The sequence below is a fragment of the Amphiura filiformis genome, chromosome 6, assembly GCF_039555335.1.
Source record: "Amphiura filiformis chromosome 6, Afil_fr2py, whole genome shotgun sequence".
Taxonomy (NCBI): Eukaryota; Metazoa; Echinodermata; class Ophiuroidea; order Amphilepidida; family Amphiuridae; genus Amphiura; species Amphiura filiformis.
This window is the reverse complement of record NC_092633.1, coordinates 64,134,423-64,148,302: the sequence shown is the minus strand read 5'-3', so window position 1 is coordinate 64,148,302 and position 13,880 is coordinate 64,134,423. Positions and strand designations below refer to the sequence as shown.

Here is a 13,880-nt window from a genome sequence, read left to right as displayed (position 1 = left end):
TCATAAAATTTGAATTATATCGTGAATTTCAGAAAATGAAAATTATTTGATATCAGAAAGACATGCTTCAGATTCAGAATGCAATTCGATCGCCTGAGGTGCTCTCATGTCCCACAAAAAAAATACTGTCGAAACGCCATAAACGCCATTCTAGATCCCTTAAGTGTGTACAAAAATGTTGATATTTCAGTTGATAAAAACACTTGTGTAAGTTAACAACACGATACCCATACATGTATTGTCAGTCTCCATAATTACAGGTTATTATGTTGGCCTACCATTATGTTTCTCTTATTATAATATTAATAGTGTAATGGCTGCACACTTGTTCACTTGCAGTACAGATGCTTACAGCTCAAATCTACTCCGCTAATTAACTGTTAGTTACAGCGCCACTGTTTTTAAGTGGAACCATTCGTGCATGTTATCACCATGGAGACTATATTGGTATCATGCTGGTAGGAAGGTAAACAATAACATCACCCTCCCATGCCATATGTGGATTTCCCACTGATACCAACAATCTGGTGGAATTCATACAGAAATGGTATTAATTAATAGCCATAATGTGTGATTTCTGTCAAATTTTAATTATGTTATTCTTTACCCAAAATGCTGAAATAATATTTAATACTAACTGTCAGGAAGGGTTTCTGTCCATTTTAAAAGGGCATTTTGTGATCCACAGCATCATCCCCCAACTTTTCTCAAAAATAGTCACTAGAATCCTCTGGCTACATAATGTACAAAAAATGTCTTGCAGATTAATTTGTTTAGCAGAGATATTGTGAAATTTGAATTTTGTTCTGGTGTACCAGAACGAAATTACAACACATTGTCTATGGATCAGTGTAATACACATGTATATAATCATGCATAACTCGCACACATAAAATCGGAATCAACTGAAATTTTGGGAATAAGCTTTTTTGTGGATATCTACTGAAAAATGTCATAAAAAGAGATGCTAGGATCACGAAATACTCCTTTAAGCCGACATCAATGTTTAATGTGGAGTTCTATGGATGGACTTAAAATGATAATTACAACTTACCTTATATGATATAACTCTATTATTACAAAAGGCTTGATATGGGGGTGGGTCAGCTGCCGGTGGTTTTCTGTTGCCTACACACACTGTACGTGAATCTGGTACTTCTGGTTGTGTGCAGCCCTGTTCATGGCAAAAACAACAAAAAATCTTTTAGGTTACAAAAATACTGACAAAAATGTATGGTTTGTGGAAGTGTTGTGGACTTCCACAGTTGTCTACAAAAGTAGAGCAGTTACTGTACCATAGCTGAACCATGGGGCTTCCACAGTATATTGTGGTATACCACTGTCACCCATCATGGCAGGGGTTATACCTTCTTGGGATTTCTAGATATGAAAAGGACCCAAAATAGGAATACTGACCCGAGTCTTACCAGGAGTGTCACCCCTGGTTGGGAAATTATTTTTATTATATTCTTACTTTTTCTCTTTCATTTGACATCACTTGAGGGTCATACCTTCTTGGGATTTTGTAATATGAAACGACCCAAAATAGGAATTTTACAAAGTTACGAAGAGTGTCACCCCCTGGTGGGGTAAATAATTTAACATTCTTTACTTCTTTCTCTTTCATTTGACATCACTCAGGGGTTTACCTTTGTGGCATTTCGAGATATGTCCATTTCAGACCAAAAGGTTTGTCAATAAGTTAGCAAATAAGCAAGTAACATACACTTATTTATAATAGGCTGATACCATTTCATGGTTCAGCAAAACAATCCTATAAAATGTGCTCCTTGGACTATAAACCTAGGAGTGTGACTGTCAACAGCAAATGCCCTGTGCAAAAGTCAGGCTTCAAAGAGTAGGATATTGGGTCACTTGTCTTGTGAACCAGTATTTTCATGGTACATGTATCTAGAGGATTATTTTCAAACCCCCTTACAAAATGCAAGCATAGGATCATCCAAAATTTAGAAACCCTTTAATTTAAAACCCCTACATACATACATTTAGGCCTAACCCTAGTCCGACGAGTACCACAAAAGTACATGAACCACGAAACCAGAGGAAAATTTTGAGCAGCACGGTTACTGGACTTTTGCGGTTTATCTCTATTGAGCAATCAGGGGCTGTGCAATAATTATGTGTACCCCCAGGGTGGGGAATTCTCAAAATAATCTGCCAAAATTGCTTCCCCCCTTTGGCCATTACAAAAATCTTTGCTCCCCTTTGATGTGTCAAAAACCTTTACCCCCCCCTTTGACATGCCAAAAATCTTTGCCTCCCCCACCTTTACACATGGAAGATTTTGGGGAACCCAAATTTAAAACCTTAAATTATCTTTTCATAGTGCGAGCACAGGGAGCAGGAAATGTGCACATTTAACATGTTCCTATAACATTTTCCTACACCTTTTTAAGGCGTAATATAGAAACAGTGCCCAAAACATCTGTGCCAAAAATTGCTTACCCCCTTTCGATCTGCCAAAATTGCTTGACCCCCTTTAAACCTGCCAAAAATGCTTACCCCACCCCCTTTGGCTTGCCAAAAACACTTTGGCCCCCCTATAATTCGCCAGCCCAGGAATACACATAATTATTGCACCACCCCTGGACAGAGTGTGCAAGTATAGTTCAATGGTATTACTAAGAAAAAACAGGTCCTACTGGTGGGACTACCTAACCCCTAATCCCAGAGCCTTAATCCTAAAAATAATTATGATAATGTTGTCACCTCTATTTAGACCCTATTCTTTTATAGGGTCTATGCTTCAATGCATGAACTAATACTATTGTACATGTAGGCTACAGTACAGTCAAGATTGGAATGTGGACTGGCATCAAAAAAAGTTTATGAACATCTGGTTCAAAAAGTCAAAAAGTGAACAAACTTTTGCAATTATATTATTTGCCACAACTGTCAAACAACCCATTCTACAAAATGAAATAACTAACAGTGATTTGCTAAATCAGATAAACTAAAAAACTAAAAAAATAATCAAAAACAGATTTGCAAGGTCATATCCAAAACATACATACCAAATCAATAAATAGCCAAAATAGGTAAAAATTGGGATATTTCTTTACTGTATCACATCCCACTCCATTCACGTTTTTTAAAATAGTTAAAAAAGTGCAAAAACAAACTGTTTAAAAAACTTTTCAAAGTGTCAAAAATTGTAAAAATTATAAATAAATTTTTCTAGAATTTTCAAAATTAGGGTTGTAGGCCTATTCTTTTGTACAGTAATTTAACCAAAAATACAACTTTTTACAGATTAGGGTCAGTCAGGTGAGGACAATCAACAACTTTTTTGTTGGCTTTACAGCAATCCTAGGCAGTGGCGAAGCCAGGTTTTTGGAACCGGGGGTGGGGGGCACAACTTGTAATTGTACTGATGGAAATATTTTTATTGACATAAGTTGTGATTTGTTAAGCCCAATTTTTTTTTGGCCCAGTGCGCTCTAATATCTAAGAAAAGGGGGGGGGGGGTGCAGAGAAAAATTTCCAAATAGTTGACGATTAGGCCTATATCAATATCATTAATTGTGGTGACGCAAACAGGCAAACACGGAAGGGTCACATCCAACCTTTAAGCAGTGCACACAAATTGTCTATTGTTGACCCAAATTTTTATTCACCGATGTCCTTCATGTACTAACGGCTTTAGGTGACCAGACAGCCATGATGAGCTTCATTTGAAGCAATTTATACACTTTGTTTTCTTAAGACTTGATAACGCATGTAATTTATGATAGTGTATACTAAACAAGTTTCACCTTCCAGCCCTAAACAAGAAAATAGGGATAGTGGTCCAAGATAGGTCCTCCAAAGATATTGGTAGTGAATGACCTTTGACCTCGGTATGTGACCTTGAATAGCACCATTACATGAAAGCTCCCATAATGCAGTTTTGATTCAAGTTTGGTTGCAAGTGCATGTTAGGGAGTGTTCATTAATACTTTGGTAGGGGGGCTGGTCTTCCTCAAATTTTTTGCTCGAAAACTTTTTTGACCCCCCCTCGATGGACTGCTAAACTTTTTTGACCCCCTCTTTTGACAGACAAAACTTTTTTGACCCCCCCCTTATCGTATAACAAACATACTTAAATAGTGTTGTTTCCAGTGGTGTGGTATCTGGGTCACATGTCATTGAGGGAGGCAAATGTTTGAAACATTTCCGGTGGGACAATTGCGCATGAAATACAAGCACAAGGAAATTTTCATTTTATACTCAATTTAGATTTGTCCCAAATCAGGGTGTTTATCTGATTTTACAGGGATAAATGATCAAATGATAAAAGGGATCATAGGCACATCAGCATAATTTGGAACCGTGGCTATTATGATAGTACAAATGCGTGCGGCCTGCGCACATTTTTTTGCCATATTGAAGCTTGAATGGTCAAATATTGTTAAAATTTGAACTAATTTATGCAAAAAGCTAAAATGGTCAAATATGAGATTAATTTGGTCACGCAAATGTACATTTTGTACACAGGTATCAGTTTTGGCCCCAAAGACCGTGGTACCTGGGCCTGTGCCCACTCTGCCCTATGGTATCTACCCATGGGTCTATGTGTACAAAATAATTTTGCAATGAGAAATAGTAAACTGAAGTGTGAAGTTTACGTGCAAAGTAATAATCCAATTTATTTGCAATATTTTCTTGATTTAGTTGTATTTTAATCAGAGGGGCTTTCAGAGTTATGCTGGGAACTTAATGGCTAAAATCACCAAAAAACGGCTGATTTTACATGATTTTTAACAAAGCATAGGGGCTTCAGCCCCCAAAGCCCCATTCCCCTGGACACGCCACTGCCAAATTGTCGCATCTAAGCAATTGGTGTTTTGGCGCAAAATATACCTTTTTGGACATAATTTACAAGAATACTTTTGAAAAACTATTGCAAATAAGTGTTCACTAAATTTAGAAAAACTATCCTTTTTTCAAGACCTCACCTCAAGCTTGTGTACATGTATAAACAAGCCAAATACAAAACACACCTCAATCATAAAAAACAACATCCTTCCATATCTCCAGTCTTATGTTTAACGACAACAGTATATTTCCTCCTTAAAACATACATGAAGAGTTCATAGCCTAGACAATATACTTTTGCCAAAGGAAAGACATTATTTGCAAGGATGATATAGCAATTTGAATACAGAATTTGGTAGTCTGATAGAATTCCTACAAACCTGTCAAATTCACTGGTAATAACAGTTATTTATTGTCATTTCAAGTAGGATTGAGTTACAAAGTGCCAAAACTTTTCCCAGTAGGGCTTTGATATAAACACAGGGTTACTATAAATCATCCAGGATCTATGAATATCTAAAGGCATAGTAGACCCTGGAAGATATTGATACACCCACCAATTGGTAGCCCAATGGGACTACTTATATAACCACCATCTTGCCACTCCTACCTGTCACCCAAGCAGTACTATCTCCCATAGTCTTTGTTAAAGACGACTCACCATCCCGGGGTCACTCCCATTGTGGCCTGTACACCATCCGCGATAATGAAAAAACGCGTAAAAGGGTCGTTTTTTAATGGGTATGCACGATCTGTGCGTATCGCGTTTAGGGTGTCAAAAACATGAAAAATTGGAAAAAAGGGTAGCAAAATTGCAATTTCTAAATACGCTGAAATGAAATTTAGGGTATGAAATTTGATGTTAGGAATGAAATCCCTGTTTAGGGTGTCGTTTTAGCCAAGGGTTAAATCCTTGTTTAGGGTGCTTTTCAAAAGTTGATTATCGCGGATGGTGTACAGGCCACAATGGGAGTGACCCCCGGCTCACCATCCTTTCCGAGGAGCGGCGACCAACGAAGCCGCGAAGCAGCTGAGCGCGAGCCGGTGAGTCATGCTATACTCCTACAGTTAGGGGAGTCATGCTATACTCCTACAGTTAAAGGGGGGGGATAATGCAAAAAGGGGGGCCCTTAATGAAAAAAATGACCACACATTTTCCTGGGAAAACTGAGTTTATATTTTTTTATAGGCCTAAACTATATTAAAAGTTTTTTTTTCAATACACATAATTCTACGTACCTCTAGAAAGTTTTTTTTTACAAAAATATAAAATGACTGTTTGGATGTTGATTTTTGTACAGTCAAGAAATGTTTAATGCAAAAGGGGGCCCTTAAATTTTTTGACCCTCCTAAGGGGGGGGGGCTGAAAAAAATGACCTTTTCTATGGGGTTGACCCATAATTTTCATGTCAAAAAAAGGGGCCCTGAAATTTTTGAGATCTCAAAAGGGGGGGGTCAAAAATATTTTTACGACGAATTGTTTTTGCTAACAAGTGTTTGTGAACGGTCTCTTATTCAAACATTTCTTGACCCTTCATAAATGTTATTCATAAGCCTCAAAAGTATTGAGATCTCCAAAAGAGCAACCACCATAGTCATCAAACCATTCATGATATTCATAAGCCTCAAAAGTATTGAGATATCCAAAAGAGCAACCACCATATTAATGATTCAGTCATCAAACCATTCATGATATTCATAAGCCTCAAAAGTATTGAGATCTCCAAAAGAGCAACCACCATAATATGTAATGATTCAGTCATCAAACCATTCATGACATGTGCCAAGCATTTCTACAGCATATTTCACAAATCAATTGACATGCTTAAATGTTAGATTATTTCATTATTACATAACATTACATCATTCAGCATTTGGTATCAATACGCAATTATGCACATACATGGTGAACATGGTGAATGGTCACTTTGTATATCAGTACATTTTGTACATGAATTTTCTGTGTTTGTCCACAGATAAAGCCAATCTGACATACATTTATGTTGATGTTTGTACTATTGAAATAATTTACAATTTTAAATTACATTTATCTGTGATTTCACCCCCCCCCCCCCTAAGAGTGGGGGGAGGTGAGAGAAAGAAGTTATACATGTATAATATACTTCAATCAATTATAATATTATAATGATTACATTTTGTGACTTTTTTTTTGACATTTTGTGATCCATAGCCTACCCCCCCCCCCACACACACACACTTTTCTCCATACAGTTTAGATTTTTATACCATTGGGAATGTCTGGTTACATAAATATAAATGTCAAAACATTTCTTGCAGAATTCCTTAAGGGGGTACTACACCCATGTGGTAAATTTGTGACTATTTTTGCATTTTTCTCAAAAAATAATTACACACTGGTAACAAAAGTTATGTATATTATTGGGGCAAGTAATCCAATTACTACACTGAAATTTCAGTGACTCAAGACAAGCGGTTCAGTATATATGATAGGAAACGAGGTACATCCTAGTGGTACCTCATTTCTGGTCATAAATAACAAACCACTTGTCTTGGGTCACTGAAATTCCAGTGTAGTAATTGATTCCTTGCCCTATAATATACATAACTTTTGTTACCACTGTGTTATTAGTTTTTGAGAAAAATGCAAAAATAGACACAAAATTATCGAGGGTGTAGTACCCCTTAAGCACAAATATCATCAAATTTGTATTTATGTTCTGTTTTAACAGACCAGAATTACAACACAGTGCCCTATGGAACAGTGTAATACCCATAATGCACAGATTTTTATGCAAAATCAGAATCAACTGAAAGTTTGGGAATAAACTCTTTTCGTAGATCTATACTGAAAAATGACATAAAAAGAGGATGCTAGAATCATAAAATACTCCGTTAAGTTACAATACATGTTAAAAAGAATGAATTGTAAGGCCTAAATATATTTTACAAAAGAAACAAACAAACACAAATTCAAGGGTGTGTGTATGATTAAAATTTAAATTATGAGTGATTAAATATTTTTCAGAGATATGGAGATGCAGTGGAAAATATATGGTTTCAAATCCAAAGTGATACCTGTTATTGAAAACACGTACAATTTTCGTTAGAATGACAAAAACAGGAATTATCTTTATTTCTGTGACTAAGTACCACTGAACAAGAGGACCACTATACTATGATCAATTATGCTCTATTGCATTATGTTAGTTGATCATTGACCAGCAGTGAGCCAAAGTAAATAATCTGAGAGCAAAGGCCATGCAAACACCCAATTTATCTAAGTATTGCCTGGGTTTTGTGCCAAACAGAGACGACAATATATTTTGCATCAAAATGTACATATATGTTTGAATATATATTAAAATGCAAAATACTTAAATGTACAAAATGTAGTGGTTAATACTGAGGGGGCAGGCCTATAGTCAGGACTTTTTCATAGGGGGTATGGATTTTCCAAATAAAAAAAAATCTTCATTCTCACCAAAAGCAGACATTTACCCACTATTACAGTATTACATCCTATTACTATAGTAATAAGGCCAAGAATTTTTTTTTACGTATTTAAACATTAATAGGTAGAGGTTTCCAGTGGTATAAAAATATCAACTTTTTTAAGGGGGTACTACACCCCTAGCCAATTTTATGCCTATTTTCGCATTTTTCTCAAAAATTATAGCGTATTTGTGACAAGTAAGATATGTATATTATAGGGGCAATGACTACAACTACTGCACTGAAAATTCAGCAACTCAAGGCAAGTAGTTATTAATTTATTGATCAAATACTGGTTTTCCTCATTTTGACTGTAACTCCACAACTGTTGTCTGTGCGAAATAAAATTTCTAGTGCAGTAGTTGTAGTCCTTGCCCCTATAATATACATATCTTACTTGTTACCAATACGTTATAATTTTTGAGAAAAATGCAAAAATAGGCACAAAATTGGGCAGGGGTGTAGTACCCCCTTAAAAAAAGAAATAAAGAAAAGTGGGGGGATGAGGCTGTGGATTACAAAATGCCCTTTTAAGTAACGCAGCCATTACAAATACATGCACATATTTTGGGGGGGCTTTGGTAGCGCCAGCCCCCGTGGTCAAAGTAGGGGCGGCAAAAAAAAAGCGAAGGGCGGCGGAAGAAGAAGGGCGGCAAAAACAGGGGCAAAAAATGAAGGGGCGCAAAAACAATTAGCAAAGAAAAAAGGGCTAAAAATATTGAAAAAGCATGATAATTTTTGAAAAAATGTTGCTTTTAGGGCGCTAGCGCCTAAAATCCTTTTATTTTTATTTTATTTTTATTTTTTTTTTTTTTGCTCTTCACTTTTGAAAACGACCGAGAAAAATATTGGGTCAACCTTTTCGGGCTGTTAAGGAAGGGGCGGCAAAATTGTTTCTTCTTCAGCCCCCCGGGGTTGGGGCGGCCACGGTACGCCACTGAAATAAGCCTATAGCTTCAGACCTATTGAATCATCTAGAGAAATAGGTGGTTTTATGTATTAATGCATAATGATAAACCCATTCACACATCAGTATTTTTAAAGAAAAAACCCCAAATGATAAAAATAAGGAAGCAAGCTGTATTGATTTGAATTCAGCGCAAAGATAATGGTCGTTTAATAACCAATGATCTGTAAACTTGTGCAACTTTTAAATTCTGGGTTTTTTTCATTAAAAATACTGTGTTAATCTTAAATGAAGTGGGCAAATGGGGAATAAAAATGTGTGCACATAAACCACTTTTCTTTATGTTAAAATGTTGTGAATGAATATGATAGTTCTGAAGCTAGAGGCTGTGTTACTTTTTGTCTTAGACTTCATGTATATGTACGTAGTACCGCGTACATGATAAATAAATATTTTGTATTTCATGGACATGTACACTCAGGCCCGTAACCAGGATTTCATTGGGGGGGGGGCTGATTTTGAAAAGTGGACTGGGGGCAGATTTTGAAAAAGTGGATATTTTTTCATTATTTGGACCCTTTTTGACCAAAATGACCTAAAAAACATCTATTTTTTCACTCACAAATAGGGTTTTGGGGGTCAAAAAAGGGGACTTTTTTGCCATTTGGGGATGGGGGGCATCTGCCCCTCACTCCCTGGTTACATGCGTGTGTACACTTAACAAGCAAGTTAAAGGAGGATTTTGTGATCCTCTTTTTATGACATTTTTCAAAAGCTTATTCGCAAAATTTCAGTTGATTCCGACTTTCCGTTTGCGAGTTATGCATGATTATGTGTATTACACTGTTCCATAGGCCACTGTTGTAATTTCGTTTTGGTATACCAGAATGAAATTCAAATTTGACGATAGTTTTGCTAAACGAATTAATCTGCAAGAAACTTTTGGCACATAAACATTCTTTGAGAAAAGTGGGGGGATGAGGCTGTGGATCACAAAATGCCCTTTTAAATTATTAGTTATTAGTTATTAGTTAAAAGGGCATTTTGTGATTCACAGCATCATCCCTTACTTTTCCAAAAAAAGTTGAGATTTTTATATCACTGGAAATGTTTATGTTTATGTACAAAATATTTCTTGCAGATTAATTCGTTTAGCAAAGATATTGTGAAATTTTAATTTCGTTCTGGTATACGAGAATGAAATTACAACACATTGTCTATGGAGCTGTGTATTTGGTAATAGTACACATAATCATGCAAAACATGCAAACGCAAAATCGGAATCAACTGAAATTTTGGGAATAAGCTTTTTTCGTTGATATCTACTGAAAAATGTCATAAAAAGAGGATGTTAGGATCACAAAATACTGTATTTGTCAATAGAACTGATTCTGATTCTAGTTCTGTAGGACAAACATGACAAAGAAGTGATCTTTTACCCATCATGATCATGCCATAGGCAGCTCAGTCATATTTTACTAAATAATTAATAATTAGCCTAATTTTTGAATACAATTTTATTATTCCTATTATGTAGGCCTGGTGTGCATAATCATGGAAAATACCCCTGCTATGTCATGATTGGGTAGAGGGTATGGTGTACTCTATGATTTAATAGTTCTGTATACAAATTACAATGCAAAGGCCTACATGTTGACTGTAATACAATGTAGTACAATGGACAAAAGCGTTTCACCCGGGCGTTTCACACTTCACAGCCACAGGTACAACATCACAACATCTCCCGGCAACATCTATATGACTTGAACTTACCAGAGTATCAGTAAAATTTCTCATGAAAGATGGTCTGTCCATGACTTTAAAGACAGCGCCGATAAAGCGCTTGTTGCATCCAATATCACCTCATTGAAACCAAATCTAGGGAATGTCACAGGTAAACGGCTGACTGTATTGCTGTTTTGATGGCATCGATATTGGTATCGCTTATTGGTCTCTACACACGTTAACGTAGGCTGCACTATTGATAGCTATTGATCTGACCTGATCTGACTACCAGTGCATGGCTGGTGTGGTATAATGGATTGGTGCTTTATTTATTGGGGTAGTCAAGTGCATAGTTGCCAGATTGTAGTACAAATAACGTAAAACCAGAGCGCATTGAGACTTGTGAGGACAAGTCGGTCAACAAACTTTTTATAGTGCACAAAATGTCAAATAAAAATCCCTTTAAAAAAGGATGTGCTGGCCCTGGTTGTTTACAATGAGTAGGCCTATAATTATTTAAAACTTCATTTTTGAAGTGTAATTTCGCTGAAAATGGATTTTTTGTGATTCTCTCAAAATCGGGCACCTTTTCCCAAATTTTGATTCCATAGCTTAATTATGTCAGTTCCATTATTATACTCAGGGCGCCCCCCCCCCCTAGTTGAACTGGCTTTTTGAGCTGTTGAAGGTGTACCGGGGGTGTGCCACAATCGATGGGTGGGTTTTCAGTGGAGACCGGGAGTGGATACCAATGCGTATTTAAAAACAAATGCCCAAGAATCTAATTTGGTCAATTTGGGTGCTTTTTATGAAAAATTGGTATAGGGCCTATGGGTATAGAGAAAAGAAAGTCGGCATCCGAAAGTCAACAAATTTCGCAGGTCCCCTCCGACGGGGGGAAGATGCAGGTGTTACATTATAGTTTACTAGTGGCTGTGACTGAAAGCCTGATTGTAAATGGGTAGGCCCGCAAAAAATAATTGACAGGATCAACACAGTGAGACATAACATCATTTAATTTTATTCACGTTGGCGTACATAAGTTGTTTTTATTTGAGAGAGGTTTTGAGGAAGTCAAGAAATTGAAGAAAACGCCCTAATCTAATACCCAATATCTCACAATTCGATTGTATTTTTTTAAATAGTTTTTTGTTGCCCCCCCTCTTCAGAGGGATAAATCATGGGGCCCTTTTTGCATCAGCCCCCCTTAATTACTTACAAGTGTATATACAAAATTTGGGATAAAGTCACAACAGTGATATCTTTGAATATCCAACATAACATCTCTCTCAATGTTAAAAATGTCATGTTTGGTGAACATGGTTCACACAGCAAAGACAACTTGTTTGTCAACTATGTAATTGTAATTGCCAAGCTTTGTATTAGCAAATACAGATATGGTAACCACCCCAATCTTCTCTTTTTGTTTGATAATGAACTCAAAATTCGCAATATATCTAATTGTTCAATTTAATTTCTTATACTTGTATATTTTATATAGTTGTAATGCAATAATCTGTGTGTTCTGAAAATGTGTGATTTAATGATTTAAATATGTATAATATATGTGGTTTTCGTAATATGTATAATAAAGGCTTATGCCTGACAACTCGTCTAAAAAAAAAATTAAAAAAAAGTGTATATACAAAATTCCTTTGTTGTCCACACCAGTTATTATTTTTCAGTGTCCAATTTCATCAGAATTTCCACCTTGGATACCTTTAAAATGATCTACATGTAGCCCACGCTTCTCATCTATTTATGGTAATAAAATCCAAACAAAACCTAAGTCACGTGCATAGGAAGGAATAGCTAGATGATATAGATGATAATATCAATGTTCTTTAATTTAAGCTCATTTCAATGATCATGTTTTAACAAGAAAGGTCCTTATTTGTTTTTGTCTTTTTTTTATGTCATTTACGTTAGTATGTTGAGACTTATTATTATCATCATATTTTTTTCATGAGTTACCTGCTTTTGCAGAGTAATCATGGGGGGGGGGCGGCAAGGAGGCACACTGTATTGCAAGTTACTTGTTTGTATGGGGAACCACTGACCAGGAGAGCTCAGAATGGAGATAATTATTGTTCGTTCACCCGCCGGTCGCCACCTGCCAACAACTGCTACTGCCACCTATATATCAGAATGATTGAAATTAAATGTTTCGAGAGGGCGTTGGTCTGCCCCAGGTGTACTGCCCTGTACCCTGTAGCATGTATCAGGCCATTGTACCACAGAGGATTGTACCATCAAAATGTTCCAGAATATCAGAGAAGATGTAATGAATGAGAATATGTATGAATCGGGGGAGGAGGAGAAGCGTCAGTATACTTCATTGGATTGGGTCCCGGATTGGGTAGGTGTGTGTGGCTGTGATAAGTTCCGAAAGCAAAGCCCAAAAATATGATACCAATTGCACGAAAAAGAGACCAACATTCAAGTAGACCCCTATTTCGCTTCGACATGTTCAATGTGACGGTAAACATATTCAACAAATTCGGAAAACTTTCGCAAATTTTGCTAAAAATACTGAGGAATGAAGAATGTGCACTTTTTCCAGATTTTTGGAAAAAATAGAAAAAAATACACCCCATCTCTAAACAACAAGTATCCTGAAAACAAAGTTCATACAAGAAGCTTGAAATGAACCCAGCTATAGCTATAGCCTATCGCACTAGTCCTAGACAGGGCTGACAACTCTCACGCATTGGCCGAGAGTCTCACGCATTGGGTCACTTTTAATCTCACTCCTAGGTAGTAAATCTCACGCTAAATGCTGGAAAACGAGTAAAATCTCACGCATCGTCAAAATAATTTGTTGTCCCCCCTCCCATCCCACTATTCAGATTCTCGAGAGCCATGCCTCAAATAAGCATGGGTCAAAATGAACATTGAAGTCGACAAATCCCGGTACGGCTCTGTCTCACGCCAAGCAATTCCAAAAAGTTGAGAG

General features: G+C 36.6%; 1 protein-coding gene across 7 annotated transcripts in view; it reads right to left on the bottom strand.

Moving 5' to 3' along the window:
• The window catches only part of LOC140155808 (phospholipid-transporting ATPase IF-like), a 77,257-nt gene extending 66,078 nt beyond the window's left edge, over positions 1-11,179 (bottom strand). For all 7 annotated transcript variants that reach the window (XR_011859430.1, XM_072178787.1, XM_072178784.1 and 4 more), the window contains exons 1-2: positions 10,973-11,179; positions 1,055-1,174 (exon numbers count right to left, since the gene is read on the bottom strand). Coding sequence is in view for 6 of the 7 variants with exons in the window: in XM_072178787.1 (XP_072034888.1) it covers positions 1,055-1,174; positions 10,973-11,014 (162 nt within the window). In the remaining variant the exon portion in view is untranslated. The remainder of the gene's footprint in view (positions 1-1,054; positions 1,175-10,972) is intronic.
• Positions 11,180-13,880: the final 2,701 nt, after the last annotated feature.